The sequence below is a fragment of the Ursus arctos genome, unplaced genomic scaffold (assembly GCF_023065955.2).
Source record: "Ursus arctos isolate Adak ecotype North America unplaced genomic scaffold, UrsArc2.0 scaffold_4, whole genome shotgun sequence".
NCBI lineage: Eukaryota > Metazoa > Chordata > Mammalia > Carnivora > Ursidae > Ursus > Ursus arctos.
Window position 1 is genome coordinate 58,381,118 of NW_026623056.1, and position 23,608 is coordinate 58,404,725.

Sequence of the window (23,608 nt, forward strand, 5' to 3'; positions counted from 1 at the left end):
CATTGTTTATGCAAAAATTAAGTTTAAAATCTGTTTTCCTATAATGCACTCATAAAATTTTTTTAAATTTCTTCATCACCTACTAACCACTTAATGACTGCTCAGGAATCCTTTTTTATATTTCTGAACCATAATGCAATTATCTTTTGCCTTTAAATATTCTATTTCTTCAAGGTTGCTTTCCTTAAGGCAAGAATATTTATTAATAAACCAATACCAGAAATTACTCACGGAGCCAAATGAATTCCTATCATCCTGAATAGCTTTACCCATATTCGTTTTTAGAACATTCTGTTACTAGACTAAATAGATTTACTCAGAGGATTACTTTAGGATGACATGTTGAATATTTACTTAAAAGTTCTACGTGGCGAAGAGTTTATAATGACCCCATGAATTATGCCAATTTTTAGAACACATTCAACACTGTGGATATTTTTAATCCAGTGGCAGAAGAATAAGTCATTAACATTAAACAAAGATCTTTAAAAAGCAAAAGCTACCTCTGCAACCTTGCACATCTTATCTCTTTGCATACACTTACAAGGCAAGGCAAAAGGAAAAAAAAAAAGTGTCCCATGTTCACATTTAAATTTGCTAGTGTTTGCTCCATATATTTTTAACCTATATTCTGGAATATTTTCATAACAGTCATAAGTGGCACTAAAAAATTTAAAATGTACCATCTTGCTTCATATTCTATTCCAATAACCCTAATTGATAGTAATTTAGGTGACTTAATTACTTCTTATAATTAAGTAAAATTGGATCTCAATTTTTCTACCCTTTTAAAAAACCCTTTAAAGCTTCATTTAATGTGTTTTCCAGGCCATAACAAAGAAGCATACTGTACCTCTTACGCTGCTGGTTGTTGCAGATGTGGTTGGGCTGGTTGTTATGGCTACTGTGGTTGTGACTGTTGCAGTGGTAAGGGAGGGGATGATAGTAGTGGGAAGCAAAGTGTTGGGAACATCTGGTGAGTGGAAAAAAAATATAAAACAAAATCATATCATGCAAACAAAAGAGAAACACAAATGATTCAAATTATAAATACATATGTCTTATTTAGGTTTAACTTTAACAGGCTTACACAGATTATCAGGTACAAAGCTGGCTGTACCTCACAGTTCTTGTCATTTTTTTTGTTCACTTCTTTTTCCTGCTCCCACACAAAGCAAAAACTTGGAGCGATGTTTGAGAATAAGCAGATTGTTTGTATATTTAGAGTGAAATTTAAAATGACAAGAATTCATTTGTTCACTGAGTCATTTAAAAAAAGTGTGACATGCAGTAGCAAAATACAAATAGGTAAAACAGAAAATGACATGCTTTGTCAAAGTAAACAAAGAAAAAACACAACAGAAATAAACACAAATAACGCCACCATATAATATTAAAGAAAATGTTAATGATGGATGAGTATATGCATGTTAAATGCTTTTTGATTTTTTCTTTTAGGAAAACTTAATGGTAGGAAATAAGATGACAGCAATCTTTAGAAACAAACAAAATAAGAAGCTAATTGTTATTATTATTACTTTGCTTTTCTTTTTCTCACAAATGATGTTAATGTACAGCTTAGAATCTTGCAATTCTTACCCTGATTAGCTGGTAACGCCTTCTAACAATTTTGCAGTACCTAGGAGTCTTTAACAAGTATCGAGTCAACTAACATGGAACCCAATATTCTGAAAGGTTTATGATTTATTTTATTTGGCATACATAGGAGAGGTGATTGAACATAGACTTGAACCATAATATTCAACCCCTAACCCATAATTAGTCAAAGTTGCCGAAAGTTAACATTAGATTCCAATACAGAAAACATAATAAACAGAAAGACTAACAGAATTTTACACCAAAATCTTCCTTTCACTCAAAACCGGCTGAATATTTGAAGAGCAGCGTAGGAAACACTGAAACAATGTAGCCAGTGTCAAGATACAGACCTCAGTAAGATTCTCAAAAAGTCAAATCTTGTCTCAAGTGGATAGGCATATAATTTACACAGAGAGGAAATGAGAAACAGTACACAAATTACCTATAATTACTGTGCTGGGGTTTGATTTCACATGTTTGCCACACAGTCCCTATATATTCAAAGTGTTTGACAGATTATTTTGCTGTTAAAAGGTTTCCTGTCATTCTCTCAGCTAGTCTTTGAGTCACACCAAAAATTTTCTAGTTTTTTACTTCTGATAAATTAGCCTTACTCAATCCTCAGACTTGAACCTGCTGGATTCTCTACACTGGAGACATCAGAAAACAGTAGGAGCTAGCTCTCTTATCTTGGGTATTGATATTTACACCTGTTTTTCAACAGGGAAAATGCTTCCTAGACAGTCAAATTAAGAAAACAACCTTCTAAAAACTCAATGGTGCTACATTAATCACTGGAGAAAATGGGTATTGCCTGGTGTGCGATTACCATGATCATAAAATAGAACTGACTTTAACAACATTACACACTGAATAAATATTATGTATATGTACACATCTACCTCTTATTTACTAATTTTTATAATACCTTCTTATTTTCATGTAAGCTTTCCTAAATGGTTTAGGCAGGCTGGAGGTAAATGAAAGACATTTTCTAAATTAAAAAAACATGAGTAATTTTAATTTTCATGCATACCTAAAGCAGAAAATAATACATTCTTCGTCGGCTAGTAAAACCTTTGTTCATTAGGATCTCAAAATATATGTATTTAATTTATGCAAAAGGAAATGTCTTACAGGGCTATCAAATACAAGAACATATAATGATATTAGCCCTTTAAAACTCCATGTAAAGAAATTGATACTACCAAACCTAGCACAGATGATAAAGTATTAGGTTATTTGCTATCAGACAATGAGTTAAAATAAGATTCCATTAGATCTGAAAAGCAGGCTTTCAAAATCAGCTAATATCATTCAATTCCTAAGAACTGGAATACAAATAACAGGTTTTGATGTTGTTTGTTCATTTTTTAGGTTAGCCAAAAAAACATTATGTGGACTTTTTTCTTTATTCCATTATCAACAAAAATGAGTAATAATAAATCTTGATTTGTTTTGAAGAGAGTCTACATATTTTCAGGTACTATCAAGATTTTTGTATAAACCAAACAATATCTTTACTTCCTGTAAATGTGAAAATGCATTAAATTTAGGGTTTTTCCTAGACTAATAAAGAACCAAAAAAAAAAACTGCAATAGTTTTAATAATTGTAAATTCACTTTAAGAGAACTGCCCTAGAGTCTTTTAAAGTGCCCAGACAGATGACACTATAAATCATTATTGTTCATTCTCTGACTCCTACTTTATCAGCCCATCATTCTCTCTCATCCTTCCTTCTTGACTTCATATGTACCTGAAAACAAATCTGCTGAAAGAAATTTGATGGAAAACATCTTGGCCAATTGATAATTGGGCCAAGAAAAGTACCTGTCGAATAAGAAATCTCTCCCAGTCACTGTTACATTTTTAATCAATACTAACTTCATTTCATCCTATGTGTTCTGAAAAATTTTAAACATTTTCATTTATCCTTTTTATGGTATATTCTTGTTTATCCAATTACTTCAGCTCTATTATAAAAGAGCGAAATTTGGGTAACAGGCCAGGAAGGCTCACTAAATAGATCCTATTGTGATCAGTAATAAAAGATCACAATGAATTTATGAATTGTCTATTATTATCCCCACTTAATGGATCAAAGCACTTTAAGATAGAACTTCATTATCTCTTAACTTAAATATATATGCATATATGTGTATATTAGAGTACAGAGAGTATATTTTATATCTTATGAGTATAATGGAGAGGTTTCTAGACCACTTCCACCTCAAGATCATTTATTTTAGCTGCCTGACTGCAACTCTCATCAAAGGAGAAATTAGAAAAAGACTCTGAGCTGCCTTTTTAAGTCCAAAAAAAACCTGCAATATCTGGTTTTCACTTCTGTAACCAAGTGGTAACATTTGGCATCATTTCCCAATTGTTTAAAAGGTCTGGTTTGGTGCATTCTCTTTTGGCCTTTTATTTAGATATTGATAGTGAAAATGCAGCTACATTTTCATAAGGAAACATGACATTGAAAATACTTGTACCTATCATTTGTTTCATTTTTGAGGTATCTAGAATTCTGTACATTTTTTAAAACCATTATACTGTTAATACAGGGTGCTCAATCAAATATAATACAGGATAGAAAATGCAGATAATTTTTTCCCCTTCCAAGACATACCCATTTATTTAAGAATAAAAATACACTAATCCACATGCAGAATTATACACATGCACACACACATAATAAAAATAACTGAATTCTGATTTGACATTAATTTACTGTTCATAAAGCAAGATAATCTGCAGTCATATTAACATTATATTTAATTTGCTGAATATGACTTGTTGATTTTAGAAGATCTTAATATATGTCTTACATTTTAACATCATATGATTAAAGGATGTCTGAACATAGACACTAAGTAACTATAAATTTAAAAAAATAGAGAAATTAATGGTTTGTGACATAATTTCTGAATATCAAAATCCAAAACTGATAACTATATGTTAATCAAGTAACTACATGGCATTTCATCTCTGATTTCTACAATACAAAAGATGGGGTCAAATTTTTTATTGCTATTTTCTTTGGAGAATATCTTATTCGAATTAAATAATACTGAATTTGCTTGAAAAAAAAGTAGTTACAAACAAAAAGTTCATAATTTACAATTTATAAAAGAAATTAACTATATTACATATTTCCTAGATGTTAAGGCATAAAGAATGAAGAGTTAGTAATTGATAAAATATGTAGTGGATAAAAATGGTATTTGGGGAAGTGAACAAAGTAAAAATAATCTGATTTTATTTGTCTAGATAGATGTATACCATAGCAAAGTCAAGGATTTGTTTAAAGGAAAAATAGTGAGCATTTTTGATAAGGAACTGAGAAAAGTAAAGGTTCCAAGACATGAAAATATTTGCTTATAGTTTTACCTATACATAAGGAGTGAATTACAATAAATTACACTTCTCATTTCAGTTGTAACATATACACTATTTTCCTGTAAAAGGAAAATTCAGGAGTATTTCAATAATGTCAGACAGAACCCCAAATTTAGTCAATTGTACAATTGCATATTAGTGCAGACAAAGTCTAAGTAGGCAGCAAGAGTTATTCATGTAAGCGAATGCTGGGTTACAAATAAATGCAGTATAAATAGTGCGAATTACTTCTGTTAAGGACCTACTCACTTGCAGAAGCACAATTTCAGCTCACACAACAAAGTTCTTGAACCAGGAAACTGAAATCTGTGTCCAGGGCCCATGGCTAAACTTTATTATGACAAATTCATAAGTCCCTCATCTCTCCTGATCAACCTGCTTGATTCTGCCATGAAGAACTCCAAACTGCCTCCACCATTGTTGTTAGGCACCACATTGGAACAAGAGGGGCTAGAGTTCCTCACAGCATACATGCCTGGCTTCTTTTCTTTATTTTTCATAGTGCTCAGTTAACATAAGCAAAGGAGCCGAAATCTAGCACACAAGAAGACATGTGCCCCTGATACAAGTCTTTTCCCAAAATTCTAGATTCAGTTCTTGTTGGTGTTCTCTTTGTTGCCATGTTCTCAGAGCCACATCCTGTTTCCTGACATTAATTATTACGTTTCTTGTCTTTAAAGTTTAGTTAAATATGATCTTATCTGTAAAGCATTACCCAATTCTGCAGAGTTAATATCTTCCTTCAAAGTACCCTCAAGGCATCTAGCACATACTTTTACACATGCTTGTTATATACTACATTACCATTTTATTTATATATCTATCTCTCTAATTAACTTCGGGCTCAGTTGTTATAAGTCAACATGTCTTCTTTTTTAAAAATATTATTTTGCCGTGGGACAAATTTACTCTGATTCAATCCCCCACAGTTTTCTAATCTGTCCCTTTCTTGATGTACCTAGTAAAATGCTACTCCCAAGTATAAGCCTGATTTGGATCTGCTCTGTGAAGACTTCCTTAACTAACTGAATATCAACTTCTCTCTGATTCCCCTTTTCTCTGAATATCTGTCTTTTTTTTTTTTTGATTTATGTACTGCTTCCCTCACTTTCTTACCAATACCCCCATGACGAAAATGCTTTACATTCGTGGCTGACCATTATGGGCACAACCAGAGTTATGGGCCTCTCACTAGCGTCATTTCTCTATTTCTCTCTCTCAGTGGAGAATAAAATACATGTGTGATGCTATAGTAAGATTTTTAAAATTTCTGTGATTTACATAATTAACACAGAATATATATCAGAGCTCTTCACAAAATCGGTGGCTGAAAACAGGGAGGCTATACCATTTATTTGGCACTAACATGCATTGCTTGTATTTTATTTTTTTCACAAGCCAACAAGATAATAAGATAACAAAGAGAAGAGAATAATGATGCACTTCTGTGCTTCCTACAGGTGCCTAGTTCTATGCTTTAAATTTGACTGGTACTTTATAAATAATGCTCCTACCAGTGGTAATGACAATGATGTCAGTAGATAGGGAACAGTATCATTTTTAATAACATGAATCAGTAATTGAGCCTTATTCATGGTTAATTTGTGCAAAAAAAAAAAAAAATCTCCCCTCCTCCCTATTACCATGTATGAGATGGTTTTTTAGAAATTTCTGCTAAGAGTCTTCAAGTTTAAATGATTATTTAAAAAATTAAAATGCAGCACATTGAAGAATCTTATATTCTGAGTGTAGGTTTTCAATGTTTTTAAAAGTGTTAGAGCTCTAAATCATATCATCCAATTCAAATAATAGAAAAGTGCCCTTTTTAATCACATCCTAATGAAGGAATTAAAAAAATGCAACCACATTTTGTTACTGGAGCTTATTAGAGCACAGCAGATCCTGTATAACCTTGTTAAAATGAAATCAGTTCCACCAAGCACTGTATACAATAAATTGAAGAATGGTGTAGCACCTTTTTTCCAATAATGAGCTTTTCAGGTTAAAGGTATGTTCTGTTCTCTACAAATGCAGTGTACAATAATTTCTAACTTGTCAACCTGTTTTGTTTTCTGGCAGTTTCTCTTTTTAAAAATGGCATTCTGGCCCATTCAGAATGGATTTTCTAAGCAAAATTAAGTCTAAAGAGTCCCAGAAGCCCAAGCTGCTTGTTTCTCTCCAAGGACTAGTGTTCAATAGGGAGAAAAATTTCTACCATTTAGTCTGGACTCCATATGTCTACTTTCTTTCTGCTTTATGTCACTAACTCCCCAGGGCGGTCCAAGGGTAATCAAGAGTGAGTCCAAACCAAGGATTATTAGTGGAGATACAGAAGGGTGAGAACTCAACATATATTAGAAGTATTAAGGTAAGAAGTGTCTTTTTGAAAGAAGCTATTCATGTCTCCTAACCTTAAAAATAATAGGGCATCCTTAACCTTCTTACTGATAATTGCACTGCCATTGGAAGCAATTGTAAGAGGAAAAATGTACTGTATTTGCTTTTTTACCTGTGCAGAGAAGGACGTTTATCTGTTCCCATTATGTTCAGCTACATGTAGCAGCCTATTTGGATTATAGCATAAGAATGGATAATAGCACCAAGGCTCTTACTTAAATGACAACCACCGGGGTGACAAGGCCTCAACTTGCCCGTGCATGCTTCTTCCTCAAAAGCCATATGGTAACCTTATCCGCTTCATAAAAAGGAACCCTTTTAAAAATTAGATTTGAATGAATCCTTTTTCATCCCTCTGATAGCTTCCACTGGCTTCACATACTAAATGGAATCCTTACGCAAAAACAAAACAAAAAAAAACAACAACCTGTTTTTAAAAAATGAAAAGTACTGCAATTTTAAACTGTAGGCGGTAACCAGCAGTTCCATGTAATTACAAGAAAAGTTTATGAATAAAAATCAGCCTGTTGTTAGAAAAAATGTATGCATTTTTTTCTTTTAAAATATTCCTTCACATTCCAAACTGACAAAAGTGAAGTAAAATTTCAAGTAGGAAAAAAAAAATCCTTCCAAGGGGATGATCCTACATTATTTAGCTCCACCTACTTCAATATGATGAGCTCTTTCTTAAAAGTATTTTGCCAAAAAGTAAACCAGATGATTGGTCAAATACTTTAAGTTCTGTGAGGAGAACGTTTTCTTTGGGAGAATAGTTCTGGCACAGGTTAAAGAAAAACTCAAATCATATGAATATACACAGGAGACGTGTGATCTAGTAGAAAAATTCTGATTGAGAAATCCAGATACTGACCTGCATCCCTAATGTTCTGAGTTCTCACACAAAGCAAGGTCTTTCCTAACCTTACAATACATTATTAAATCAACCTGTTCCCCCCTGGGATTTAGGTAGACAAAATGATAACCTTCCCCAAGTTATTGACATTTAAAATATGTTCTCAGTAAGAAAGTGAATATTTTACCAAAGTAAAGCATTTCTAACCATTGAACTTAATATTCTCCTGAATAAGTCTCTTGGAATGTTACAATTAATGAAGGGACCCTGAAAACATCTCTGAAGTCACATCATGGTGAAGCACAGGAATGAAAACTCTTCACTTTTTAATTTTTACTAAGAAGTTGAGGCATAATAGGGAGTGTTTATTTCTTACAGGATCTGCAGTGCTTGGCCTAGCACTTGTATATAGTAGATACTCAAGAAAGATTTCCTGAAATAATAAAATATTAGGTAGTATAGCATTGTGATAGAGATTTTCAGAAAAAAATTATATTTGGCCAGAAATAAATATTATCTTTATGTGATGTTATAGAATTCCAAGGAATAAATCCAGTTTTTAGTAAGCAATAATCACAGAATTTTGCAAAAAAAAAAAAAATTAACAGACGTATGAAGTCAATTGCATAAGTCTTTTAATTTCTAGGATTTCTCTTTTTTCCTTACAGATTTTTAAATATAAGTTCAATTAGCCAACATATTAATTTCTGATGTAGTGTTCGATGATTCATCAGTTGCATCTAACACCCGGTGTTCATCACATCACGTGCTCTCCTTAATGCCCATCACCCAGTTACACCATCCCCCACCACCCTCCCCTCCAGCAACCCACAGTTTGTTTTCCAGACAAGAGTCTGTCATGGTTTGTCTCCCTCTCTGATTTCTTCTCATTCAATTTCCCCTCCCTTTCCCTATGATCCTCTGTGCTATTTCTTATATTCCAGATATGGTTTCACTCGTATGTGGAATTTCTAGGATTTCTATTGAAGATATTAATTCTTCTTTTTTTTTTTTTTAAAGATTTGATTTATTTATTTGACAGAGAGAGAGAGAGATCAGCGAGAGAGGGAACACAAGCAGGGGGAGTGGGAGAGGAAGAAGCAGGCTCCCAGCGTATGAGCCTGATGTGGGGCTCGATCCTAGGACTCCAGGATCACGCCCTGAGCCGAAGGCAGACGCTTAACGACTGAGCCACCCAGGCGCCCCAAGAAGATATTAATTCTTCTATACACAGTCGTTCATTTTGTGCACTGCTTAACTTTATAAGGCACCATTTACATATGGATTGCCACTATATATCATTTCTTTTCCAAATATGAGATGAAACCCAAAGGTCTTGATTTTGGTGACCAAGGAATGAATATCAGTTTCCCTAATTTCGCTCAGAAGCCAGGGCAATACACACACACACACACACACACACACACACACACATATACGAATATATGTGGATACGAATGTTTACGATATATGTATGTACATACACATATATTATTTTAAGTTTATTCTGTTGAAAAGAGAAGGAGAGAGAAACAAAGATAGAGATATACAGAGAGGCACGAAGAAATTTATAATCATTAAAGAAATATTTATTGATTGCTTACTATTTAGAAGGCATTGTTCTAAGAGCTAGAGACACAGAGATAAATGAGACTCATAAGATCTCTGCTTTCAAGAAAGTCATAGTCTACTGGGTAGATATAGAATACATTCACATGTACAGATAATATAATATATATAAACATAAATGCATACATATATATGTATATATACACATTTATAAAATCAAATATACAAATGTACAACTAAAATACCAAATAATGATAAATGACTTGCAGAGAATTAAAATTAAGTGATGCATGATTGAGGCCATTTTAGATTGGAGTGGACAAAAATGGTCTCTCTCAGAAGATTCATTTAATCAAGATCTGAATGATAAGAAATCATTCTTGCAAATACCTGCATTCATGACAGAGCTCCTTGTACTTCCTGGACAAGCATTCTGGACAGAGGCAAACTTCCTAAAAAAAGGATGAGCTTGATATCTCAGAGGAGTTGAAAGAGGGCCAGGGAAACAGAAATGATTGGGTAGGGAGTGATGAGATGTCACAGATGCAGGTAGTGGCATATTATGCAGGGTTAAGTAAACGAGGCTAATAGGATTTGGGTTTCACACTAAGTGTGATGAAATGCCTTTGGAAAAATTTAAATAGCGGAAATATATGAAGCAATATGTATTTAAAACATTTACATATTACAGCTGTGTGGGAAAGAGATCATAGACATGGAAGTCTCTCTAGTCTAGGCTAGAGAGAATAAAGGAAAGAAGTGGAAATACTGAACACATGGTTTGGAAATAATGTCAACAGAACTTGCTGATGAATTGGAGATAAGGATAAAGAGGAGTTAAGGATAGTTCTTGGATTCTGGAATAAGCACATGATGTGCTGTTACAATGTTAGTAAAAACTATATTGTAAGAAGCTACAAAGTAGGTTTATGAAAGATCTGTTATCTTCTAGTTGGGTGTGCCATTATTTCTGAAAACAAATGCCCAAATTTCCCCCCATGGACTTGAATATTGCTTCAATTCTCTAATGAATGAGCCAATTAGTACTCATATGCTTTAGTAGAAGAGCTGTGTACATCTTTGCAAAGCTACAACTTAACCTTATTTCCACATAAGAAATCTAGAAAGACTGAGTGTCATGGATTCTATTCTTCTGTTTACCTTCCTGCAACTGATAGAAAAGATTATGTATAAATTGTGTAAGAAAAGGTATTTAAGATGTTAAAATTGTTAGGTGGTGGACTCTCCTCCATTCAGGCAGGAATGAGGGTTTTCCCCATGGATGGTTTAGCCAGTGGTCCACAGAGGTACCATAGAAGCATTCACTTCACAGTGGCAGAGTGGTATCTTTGAATGAAATTTTTATTCTGAACTGTAAAACCTTAATTTATCCAATTCACCCTCATCTTAAAACAAAGAGATAGAATTAAAACTCAACTCTGTATTCAGTATGCTTGCACATATGCAACTTTTTAAATGTTTTATAATGAAACAGTGTTCCCGACTCCACTATTTGATCCCATTCCCCGTCTCTCTGCAGAGTTCAACAGCACATTCATCCAGTCAGAGGTATGCCTTTCCCACAGGCTTCACAGCTTTCCCTGCTTTATTCATATCCAGAAATGATACGTTTTATCTCAGCGATTAAAGAAGGTACAGTTTTAAGAATCGTCCAACTAGTTTACTGTCTGCAAACTCTCAACCAGAGATGAGAGCAGCAACCATAGGGCTCTTCCATTAGCACACTGTTTGTTGCTCCATATGGATGTCTTTTCTCTCCTTTTCTTCCTTTACTGTGTATTTGCCCATCTATGCTTCTAAGGAAAGCTTCTCCAAAGGAAAAATGCTCATTATGAGTACATAGAATTAATTTACCAACTGCTAGGTCTGTTTCCATGTGAGGGAACAGATTTTAGCTGAATCTCTTTTTAATGTTTACTAGGCTGTGCATCTGTCCATAATCCAGGCTTCTCTTTCTCACTGCCCACCCACCCATATGAGCTCAAAGATTCACTCTTTTGGTTCCACAGTGATCCGTATCACCTTGCCTAACCCTACAACTAAGAGGGGAAAAAAATCATATAGCCTCTCATTGTTTCTAAACGTTTCATTGTTAGATAAATGTAATAGTAAATGCACATGTTACTGCCAACTTTTTAGTCTAGCTATGCATTTACTAGGAAGCATTGAAGTGAATTTTTCCTTTTCATGCGATGAGCATTCTCAATAGTTTTCAAATCATTGATAATCATGACATGAATGTGTAACATATACTGTAATACTAGAAATACATGTATTATAATCATATTTGCTTAGTTCTATGCTAAGATAAGTTTAAAAACAAGTTTAGCATATTAGTTTATGATATTCCTAATCTGTACATGCATTAATTATTTTGCTAAATTTAGGATCAGGTACTAATAACCCTAAAGCAACTGACTTTATAACCTACACCCTAGTGAAATATTTGAAGGAGATGATCGATGACTTGGAAATGTTTGCTAAAGTGGAAGTCCACTCTCCATGACTCAATTTGCCTCTCTCCCACAGTAAGCAAATCAAGTGAAAGGGAAAATCAGCAGTGAAGATTGAAAGCAAGTCTGCACATATGTATAGTATCTGAAAAAGATACATGTCTAAATGTGCAACAAAGCTAGGTGCTTGGCTTGATGCAGAAGTCTGCAATATCTCTGTGTATGCCTGTCTGTCTCTGAGTATTCTTCATACTTATTATTTACAATAAAAGCAGAGTGAAATGAAAATAGTAGTTGTATTGATTTTTAAAAGCTGAATGGGCATATGTAATACCTTGATACCTTTCACTAGACTAAAACATACAATTTCTAGCAGTGTTATTCCCTCTTACTATTAAAAATCTGAAACACTCTTTTTATGATGGTTCTTATTAACTAACAATAAAATGTGATGGATCCTATAGTGTGTGTGTGTGTGTGTGTGTGTGTGTGTGTGTGTGTATTACTTCTGAGGTAAATTATCCTGGAAACATAAAAAAAAAAGCAATATCATATTTTTCATCAGTATTCATTTCAATAGATACATGACCAAATAAATAAAACAAACCATAACTGTCAAGTGATATTTTAGAGATATCGTCAGTGACTGTCAGGAACAAAAAGAAGCTTTTTATTATTTTTTACTTTCTACTGTGATGATACTAGTTATAGAGAACTTTGCTTGTTTTTATGTAGTCATTAAGATAAAATATGCTAGAAAAGCAAAATATGTACACATAAAAGTAAAAATATGCTAGGGTATGTAGCGAGTAATTTTATTTAAAACAAAATAGTAAGTTAAGATAATGAAGTAATGAATTGTTACAAAAGCTTATTCACACAAGTAGAAAAATAATGAAGTAAAGGAATATTAGAGCAGCAGCAAAATAATTTTAAGTCTCAAATAAGGGTTATTATGGTAATAGGAAGAATATGTTTGAAGAGAGATAGGACATGTCATGCAAACCTTTCTAGAATAGTTCAACCCTACTCTGTTATGACCATCTGAGAGAACCTTGAGTTGGTTCTGAGTGAAGTGGGTTCTCCACTGAAACTCTCATTTGACTCCCTGGAACTCTCTCCTACGATCTGGACCTGCCCCAGTTAGTGCTACTACTGGTGGAAGAAGAAATACCTTACTCGTTTTTTTCTACTTGTCTTGCTGTACTTCTTCCCACATCCTGGGGAGGGTTTTGAGGATGCAGATGATACTAAGGAGTCCTGGGGTCTCTGTTCCGCTTCCATTCGTGTTTTGAAGAATGGTTACAAATTTCTCTAGCATGAGTATGAAGGCAGGTAGAAGGCATTGGGAGTGTGGAGAAAGAAGACATTTAAGATTTGGAGGAAATGTACTGATTTGTGTTTCTCACTCTCATATTCTTTCTCAAAATTTCCCAGGTGCTATATGTTCCTAACACTTTCAAAAGAACATATGCACCAGTTGATGACAAATAAATATTAGAACTAGAGTGGCTACTACCCACAAAATAAGATTAGCTTAAGGTCATCTGTAATTCTCTGCAGCCATTACTTGTGCGATAAAATGGTATCTGCTATGTTCCCTATACTGGAAGATATGCATCCGGGAAGTCTCTGCTTGGGGAGAAGACATTTTATCTAAACCCTCTGAACTTGATGTTGCATTAGAGAAACAAGAGTAATTATAACTTTTATCCTGTACTCTCTAAGTAACTAATTTGCCACATTACCAAATTTTTAAGATATCTTCTATTGCCTAGTTAGCAAGAATTTACAATTCTCTCATTCTTCAATAGACATAACCTAATTTATGCTCCGAGTACCATTCAGGGAAGACTCTGGGCACTAAATTGTATGCAACTCTTGGGTAAGGTTTTCACCAGAGGTTGAGATTGGACTGAGATTTCCTTTGGTATCTTAAGGCTACTAGTAATATAATAATAATAATTTGATTTATTGCATATGTGTGCGCCTGGCACTGTGCTGACTAGATCCATTTATGATGTACACTATTTGTCTTTGAACAATTTGGAAATGTTGTGTTACTTTTTTTTTTTTTAATTCTAGACACTTGGACCATACTCTCAAAGACTCTGAACAGCTACACGATTTTATGTTCATCGTCCTCTAGTTCTTTTATTTTGGTATTATAACTACTTAAATGTTTAACTTACCTTCCATGTTAAATCCTAAACTTGAGTTCTATTCACCTTTGCTCCTATAGTGCTTTGGTATTCAGTAGTTAAACACTAAATATTTATTTGGTGAATGAATGAATTTTTCTCTTGATCTGAGTTCTCCAAATAGTAAAACAGCAATGGAATAGTATGTTTAAACACCACTAACATGGAAATAATCAGCTCTTCTAAATGAATAAATAGCATGATAGCAATGAAAATATGAGAATGACTTCAATATTTTTATACAGAAGCAAAAAAAAAAACACAAAAAACAAACACCAGGAGACAAATCATGAGAGACTCTTAAATATAGGAAACAAACTGAAGGTTGCTGGAGGGGAGGTGGGTGGGGAGATGGGGTAACTGGGTGATGGGTATTAAGGAGGGCATGCGATGTGATGAGCACCAGGTGTTAGACGCAACTAATGAATAACCAAACTCTATATCTGAATCTAATGATGTACTATATGTTGGCTAATCGAATTTAAATTAAAAAAATATTCTGTTCACACGAATTAATAGTATATATAACTAAGGCTACCAATTCAACAAATAAATTTTTCCATTGCTGAGCTTGTTAATGAAAAATGCCACTTTCTTTTCTGATGGAACCTGTACAGTACAAATGTTTCATAAGTATAATATTTTATCCTACAAGTATTTGTATGCTAAATTTTGTTAGACCTTTCACTGAGGGTGAATTTTAGACTGGCAGTTTCAAATTACCATCTGTAGTTCTAAAGCTGAAATTTGTAAAGGTGTAATTAGGAGGAGGGAGAAAAGCTCTCCAGTGTCCACAACACAAAATGTCAGTGCTGTTAACAATTAAATGTGATAACATTTAAATAATGTACTTCCACTGACACCCAAAGAATAAAATCTAACCATTAGGATGGCATCTAGATAGCAGACGATTTCACAGGAAAGTGCTCAGACCTCCATCAAGTTAAGAATCAATAGAACGTAGGCAACTGTGGTAGAGTCAAAGACGCAGTCTCAGCTCATGAAAGGCCCGTCTGTGCTAGAGCTATATTAAATTATCACAGCTAATGTAAAATCAACCTTGGTGTAAAAGATAAAAGGGTAAAGTTCTCACAAATGATCACTTATCACTCCATTCTGAAATGCATACAGCATTCATTATAGATCGAAATGCCACTCAAATTTCATCATTTAGTAGGGTTTTGAAACAGCCAAACCATTAACAGAAGAGAGTAGCTTTTTATATTTATACAACCAGTGACTAATGAAACATTATAGCCTGTGTGCAAAGGGGAAAGAAAACCTTTATTTTGTAATGAACCCAATTGGAGCCCTTTTTAAACACAGTGTAATATGGTTTCACTGTTTCATAGAGCCTCTTATTACTTGTGTCAATAATCCTAGGTAAACTACTGTTGAACTTCACAGCATTTATCTAGCAGCATGAATGACATTAATCTATGGGGTGCTTTTGATGAATTGTAGTTCAAAAAGCAAAGCCAAAAATGACTTCTTACAAAGTGGTTAGAGAAGTATTTATTAGAAATATGTCAACTGCCAAATACCTAAAGATAGCTTGGCTATTTAGGAAATCATGCTCTTGGCTAGCTTGCAAACACTGGGAAAACATATGCATTTGCTCCACTTGAATTACTTAAAAAAAAAAAAAGAATGACATACTTTCCATTTAAAGTATATTATTTTTTTCTATCACTTCCCTTCTAATTCTTTATATTTTTATATCACATTGCTTTGGACACAATGTGACATGCTATACAAAATGCCCCCAGGTTCCTCACAACTGTTAGTGAGACACACTTAGAAAGCTCAGAGTGAATCAGACTTTACTTCCATGACTGCGTGATCCACACACACAGGTCAGCATGAACTGAAAGCTACTCCAAGTCCTACTTCAAAGATCTAACTTATCTTCTTGACCCACCCTTGTGAATTATACTTTCCCTGGCAGTAAGCCTGGTAGGGAATGTCTATAGGGCTTTAACACATTTAGTTCCAATTTATGAATTTAATTGGATTAGGCTGATCTTTCCCAAAAGTTGTAATCTGTACAATTCATAGGATGCTAGAAATTAATCTCAACTCTATCTTCAAGGAGTTTATATGTGGGCAGTCTATTTACTGCAAGCCTTCGCTTGTCTTCAACAGCAAAGTGGTATTAAGAATTGAGAGATTGCATACACTAAAGTAATTTGAGAATAGGAAAATTGTATATTGATTTAATATATTCTTTTTCTCCAATTTTTTCCTGTATCATAACAAAATAAATACCTGAGGAAAAAGCACAAACTGTATTAAATTTTTCCCTAAAATAAAATCTCTTCACAAAGAATTAGACTTTTACCCCCCCCCCCCAATTCTTTTTTGGAAAGATGCAGAACTAATTCATGCTTCTTATAATATTTTATAATTAGATTCATGGGAAAGACATCAAATATACTCTTCTTCACAATTTTTAAGATACACTGGATTTATTACAGCATCATGTTTTATACAGCACTCATTCAGAATATTGTAATACTGTGTAAACACAATACTAGTCTTAGAAAAGGTTTTCATGGTGAAATATGAGGGAAATCTTACATTCTCTAATGCTTATTTCTCTTGGAAATTCACAATATACCCTGACATATTTAATAAACTCTCAGAAGTCTTGCAATAAAGAAACTTGACTAATTTTTTTATTGCATTATTTATCAATCTCATGAAAGTTCATCTCTAACAATTTATAAAAGCTGTATCATGAGCAACAATTCTGGCTTTTGGAGGTTTGGAAAAACAGAGATTATCTCAGTCTTGGGTACTGTTATTTCTTTTTGCCATTTTGTTATACATACTCAAATTATAAGATTAGTGCAGTGAAGAAAAAATATCTGTGACTGTTTCAAATCATTGTTCTTAAGAAATTAATGTAGTTATTAATATTGTACACCTCTATCTTTGCTGCATCTCAGTAACATGCTATCATTCTTTGTGAAACCAGTTATAGCAATAATAAAGTATATTTTTATGATATTGCAACCAAAACTAACAAGGTAAATACAGCTTTCATGATTGTGATTTATAACTAAAAACATTTATTTGCAAAATTTAAAGAAAATCATTATTATTTACTAGTCACTACCAAAACTTAGATATTTGTAATAAAGAAAACCTTTTATAAAAATAATTTTTATTTTTAGTGTATGTTGTAACTCTATTAGTTTGACTTGGAACATATTAATTGTGAATCTTTTATAAAAAGTCCTTCTGAAAGAAAAAGAAAACCTGCTAAAAATGTTTTTTATTATTCTAAAGATAAATTTAAAGTTTTTCAGGTCATTTATTTTTTTCACATGTAATGATGTCAAGAAAGCACTCACCGTGTACAATGAGAACATACTCTGCGCTGCTTTGGCCAATGGTGTTTGTGGCTTCACATCGATATGTACCATTATCCGTTTTGTTCAGGAAAAGAATGTTTAGTTCCCTACCACTCACAACCATCCGGTCAGGGTCTGGCAATTCTCCACCATCCTTTGTCCACAAAACAGGTTCTGGCCTATTGGATTTAAGTATGCACATAGACAGGAAAAATGAAAAACTTTCATATTATATGAAGTAAATAAATCAAGCAATTTATAAATATTTAACAATCATTTTGTGTATATCCATATGATAACTTCTAAGAGTTACCAAACAACTGCCATGCTCTCACTCAGGAGATCTGGCAAATATAACGTAATTCTATTCTGTTTAACTAAGCAGACATGCATTAAGGAACTAATTTGTTGAGTCATTATAGCAGTCCTGTGGCATTGATCCTGATGCTAATTGCTCGTACTGCTATTTCTTGCGGAGTGATTTGGGACTACTGGAGTAGCCTTTTCCAGAACTACTTGGAATTATCCCTTTGCACTTGAGGCTACCACTGTGACAGTTTTGCTTGAAACCCTGTGATGCTTTGTTCCCTTACCTTTCCTGCTTTTCTCACCCCCTACAGGTTTTTCCTTGGAGTTCTCTCTTTCAGTCTCCTAGTTTTACCGAGACACAATTGACAACTAACACTGTAGTGTAGAACAGAATGAGTTGACATATATATATATATATATATATATATATATATATTGCAAAATAAGTATCACAATAGCTTTAGTTAAGATCTATCACCTCACATGGTTATATCTTCTCTTGTGATGAAAACTTTTAAGATCTACTCTCTTAGCAACATTCAAATAAGCAACACAATATTGTTAATTATATTCAGCATGCTGTACATTACATCCCCAGAACTTATTTATCTTATAAGTGGAAATTTGTACTTTTTGACTACATTCACCCATTTCTCCCACCACTGTATCCCTGTTTCTGGATACTTTCATTTGACATTATTTTGGAAGTCTTAGCCAGAGGAATTAAACAGGAAAAAAAAAAAATAAAAGGCATCCAAATTGGAAAGGAAGAAGTAAAACTGCCTGTATTTGCAGAAGACATGATATTAAGAAAACCCTAAGGCCTTCACCAAATAACTATTAAAACTAATAAATGAATTTAATAAAGTTCTGGGATACAAAATCAATATACAAAATGATTTGTATTATTTTACTATACATTAACAATAAACTATCAGAAAGAAATTAAGAAAACAGTCCCATTTACAATTGCATCAAAAAGAATAAAATATTTAGGAAAAATTTAAGGAGCTGAAAAATCCATACACTAAAAACTATAAGACATTGATGAAAAAAATTAAAGAGCACACATACATACTCATTGATTGGAACAATTAATATTAAGTGTCCACACTAACAAAGAGATTTACAATTCAAAGTAATCCCTATCAAAATTGCAATGGCATTTTTAGCAGAAATAGAACAATCCTAAAATTTTTATTGACCCATGAAAAACCCTGCATAGGAAAAAAATTTTGAGAAAGAAGAAAAAAGCTAAAGGCATCACATTTCCTGATTTCAAACTATATTACAAAGCTATAGTCATTAAAACAGTATGGTACTGGCATAAATACAGACACATAGATCAATGGAACAAAGTAGAGGGCCCAGAAATAATACATATATAGCCAATTAATTTTTGATAAAGGTGGCAAGAATATACAATGGAGAAATGATAGTCTCTTCAATAAGTGCTGGGAACACCAGACAGCCACATGAAAAAGAATGAAACTGGATCCTGAATTTCTATCTTACACAAAAATCAAATCAAAATGGATTAAAGCTTGAATTTAAGTCCTGAAACACTAAAACTTCTGGAAAAAAAATAATAGGGAAAAATCTTCTTGACATTGGTATTGGCAATGATCTTTTGGGTGACACCAAAAGCAAAAGCAACAAAAACAGAGATAAACAATTGGGACTACGTCAAACTAAAAAGCTTCTGCACATGTATCCCGATGTCTATAGCAGCATTATCTACAATAGCCAAATTATGGAAACAGCTCAAGTGTCCATTGACTGATGAATGGATAAAGAAGAGGTGGTGTATATATATATATATATATATATATATATATATATATATATATAATGGAATATGACTCAGCCATAAAAAAGAATGAAATCTTGCCATTTGCAATGACATGGATAGAGCTAGAGAGTATTATGCTAAGCAAATAATTCAGTCAGACGAAGAAAATACCATATGATTTCACTTATTTCTGGAATTTAAGAAACAAAACAAATGAACAAAGGGAAAAAGAGAGAGGGAAGTAAATCAAGAAACAGACTCAACTACAGAGAATAAATTGATAGTTACTAAAGGGGAGGTGGGTAGGGGGACAGGTGAAATAGGCAATGGGGAGTAAGGAGAGCACTTGCTGTGATGAGCACTGGGTACTGTATGATAGTGTTGAATCACTATACTGTACGCCTGAAACTAATATAACACTGAATGTTAAGTAACTAGAATTTAAATAAAAACTTCAAAAAATGAAATTATGAAAAAATAAACAAAATAAAAATAAAATAAAATAAAATAGAAATAAATTTAAAAAGCTTCTTCACATAATGGAAACCATTAACAAAATGAAAAGTCAATTTAAAGAATAGGTGGAAAATATTTTCAAATCTTATATCTGCTAAATGGGCAAATATCCAAAATACATAAAGAACTTGTACAACTGAGTGGCAAAAAATGACCGAATTAAAATCTGCAGTGGAATTGAATAAATTCTAAAGAAGACATGCAAGTGACTAACAATTACATGAAAAAATGTTCAACATCACTCATCATTGGATAAACGCAAATCAAAACCATAATATGATATCACCTCATCATACCTGTTAGAATGCCTATCATCAAAAAGTCTAGAAATAACAAATGTTAGGGAAGATGTGGAGAAAAGGGAACACTTCCACACTATTGGTGGAAATACAAATTGGTGCATCCAGTATGGAAAATAGTATAGCGGTTCCTCAGAATATTAAAAATAGAACTACCACTTGATCCAGCAATTCTATTTTTGGGTAAATATCCAAAGGAAACAAAATCACTATCTCAAAAAGATATCTGAATCCTATATTCACTGCAGCATTGTTTATAATAGCTAACACATGGAAAGAACTTGGGTGTCCATCAATGGATGAATGGATAAAGAAAATATATTCCCACATAATGGAATATTATTCAGCCATTGAAAAAAGGAAACCCTGATATTTGAGACAACATGGGTGGACCCTGAGGGCATTAGGCTAAGTGAAACAGTGAGACAGAGAAAGATAAATACTGTATGATCACACTTGTATGTGAAATCTAAAAAAAAAAAAAGTTTCATGAACTTATAGAAACATAGTTCTCTTTTAATTAAATTCTTGCAAAGAATTTCCATCTCCAAACCTGTTTGTAGGGAAGAAAGGATAAATGAACCATGGACATCTGTCTTCAAATATTTTACATACTTTTGTAATTATAAATTATAGAAATAATAATACCTACCACTATGGGTTGATAATGGTGGTTATCCCAGATATGTTACTAATATTTTATATACTTCTCACAAGAATACTTCTGTTATACTTTTTAAAAGTTTAATGCATGTAAGAATGTTGACCATCAGAGACGCATCCAAACCCTGGTCTCACACTGCAGCTAATGCTTTGTCCACTACCTCTTGCTTGCTAACATGATGAATATTTTCCTAGTTCTTTTTGTCAAATGTTCTATTTGAACTTGATTTTATCATGTTAGAAATTATTTTTGAAACAGCTTTAATTATTTGTTGATTTTGGGGGAAACATTTCATTTCCATTTTGTTATTGTAAAGACAATGAGGACATTATCTTGGTAAATGATGCCTATGATTATGACAGCTCTTCTAATTCAGAGAATATATGTTTTCCTGAAAAAAATTTGGAGAAGTGATTAAAGTTGGGAACCAAATAATAAAAAAAAACAGGAAATAGTTTCAAAACAAGCAGATCAGTAATGTGATGAAAGAATCATTTAGTTTAAGTAGTAAAACACTTGGGGAGAGAACAAAGAGAAGACAATCAGGGCTGTACCCATGAAACTTCTGGAAGGGTATTTTATGGGGGAAAAAGAAATAAAGACTAGTTATCCAAAACTATTGGAAAATATAAAAATTTATATCATCCAATTATATAGACAACTCACTCTCTCATAATATCTTCAATAAAATATAAACCATAAACATTCCTCAACTTGCTTCATGTACCCTACATCAGCTAACTGCTCTTCGAATTTACTAATTCTTATGTTAGAACTGATAGCCTGGATAATTTTGAACCTTGCACATCCTTAATATCCGTTGAAGAGGCAAAACAATGACTTGCTGCATATAATTGAAATATTAGAATGTGTGTCCTTTCTAAGAAGCCACATAAGACCAACATTAAAATAACAGTTATATTAAGGATAACTTGAATTTTAAAAGATTCATCCTTAAAATACTACTCAACAGAAGTATTTTATTAAGAGGCAATATTTTCTTAATGTATGTCAGAATTTTTAAACAGAGATATAACTATATGTATATATCTATGCATTTCCATACTCTCAAAATTATAACCCCCCAATCCAAACTGTCATAACTTTTCTCTGCTTGTGTTCATAAGATTTCAGTCACATCTTAAAGTATATGGCTCTGTAATCATATAAGTAAATTTAGATAAGTATTTTTAAATTGTGCATACAGAAATGAAGTTAAATATCTAGATAAATTATTTAAGTTGCCAGTCTGTATTTAAAAAAAATGTTTTCTAAAAAAATAATTCTCTTTTTTAGGAAATAATGAAAAAAACACCTGCAGAAATGGGTAAGAAGAGATTATAGCAGTGTAAGTCACTGCTGATACTGAACATCGCAGGATTCTTGATCCTACTTTGTATGGTAAATCTTCAAGGTGGCAAGAAAAGTTAGCACCATAAGGCACAATTTTAATGAAATGGAGGTTAGAGTTTATACATCGATTAAAAATACCCTACACATATTCCAATTAGTACTTAAAATGTTCAAGCTTCTTAATATCACCATAAAAATATTAAGTGGTTTAGCAAGTCTTGATACAATTTGTGTTTCATCTTAATAAAGAGGGCCCCCAGGCTTTCTCTAATTGGAACCCAGAAATGATTGAGTTTCTTGCTACAAATGAATAACAATCTTCCCTGCTGTTCAGGCAACCAAAGGAGATCATTTAAAAAGTGGTTCCAGTCTATAGTTTCTATGTGATAAGGCTGAAAAAGAGTAGAAGCTAGACACCAGGAGTAACAGGACACTGATACAGCATCAGGCATGAGATAACACTATATAACTCCATAGTGAGGACATTAATATAGTCAATCCAGTTTCCCCTTTAGGAGCCCAGATAATTAGAATTTGGAAATCTTCCGTATGAGATAACATTTGATTTATGTTTCTGTCTACCAAATCTATAGGGCTAAAAAGATTTTTTTTTCTTATGCACCTAATGACATTTTGCAGCTATTTCTTCATAGGATGACAGAAAACAACAATAAAAAATAAAAGTGAAAGAAGAAACCAAACAAGTTTGTACATTTATTCTCTTGTATTCTAAGGTCTTGGTGGAGTTTTTAACAGATTTTTAGAAAAATTTTTATTAACTTAGTATTTTGTTTTCTATATATCTAATGAGAGATTCTCT

General features: G+C 32.9%; 1 protein-coding gene across 3 annotated transcripts in view; it reads right to left on the reverse strand.

The window, feature by feature from the left end:
* CADM2 (cell adhesion molecule 2) overlaps positions 1-23,608 on the reverse strand; it is a 1,027,113-nt gene that overhangs the window by 75,712 nt on the left and 927,793 nt on the right. For 2 of the 3 annotated variants that reach the window (XM_044381110.3, XM_044381128.3), the window contains exons 7-8: positions 17,856-18,034; positions 854-973 (exon numbers count right to left, since the gene is read on the reverse strand). In XM_044381110.3, coding sequence (XP_044237045.1) covers positions 854-973; positions 17,856-18,034 — 299 coding nt within the window. The remainder of the gene's footprint in view (positions 1-853; positions 974-17,855; positions 18,035-23,608) is intronic. The other variant, XM_026489516.4, reaches the window with a different exon arrangement.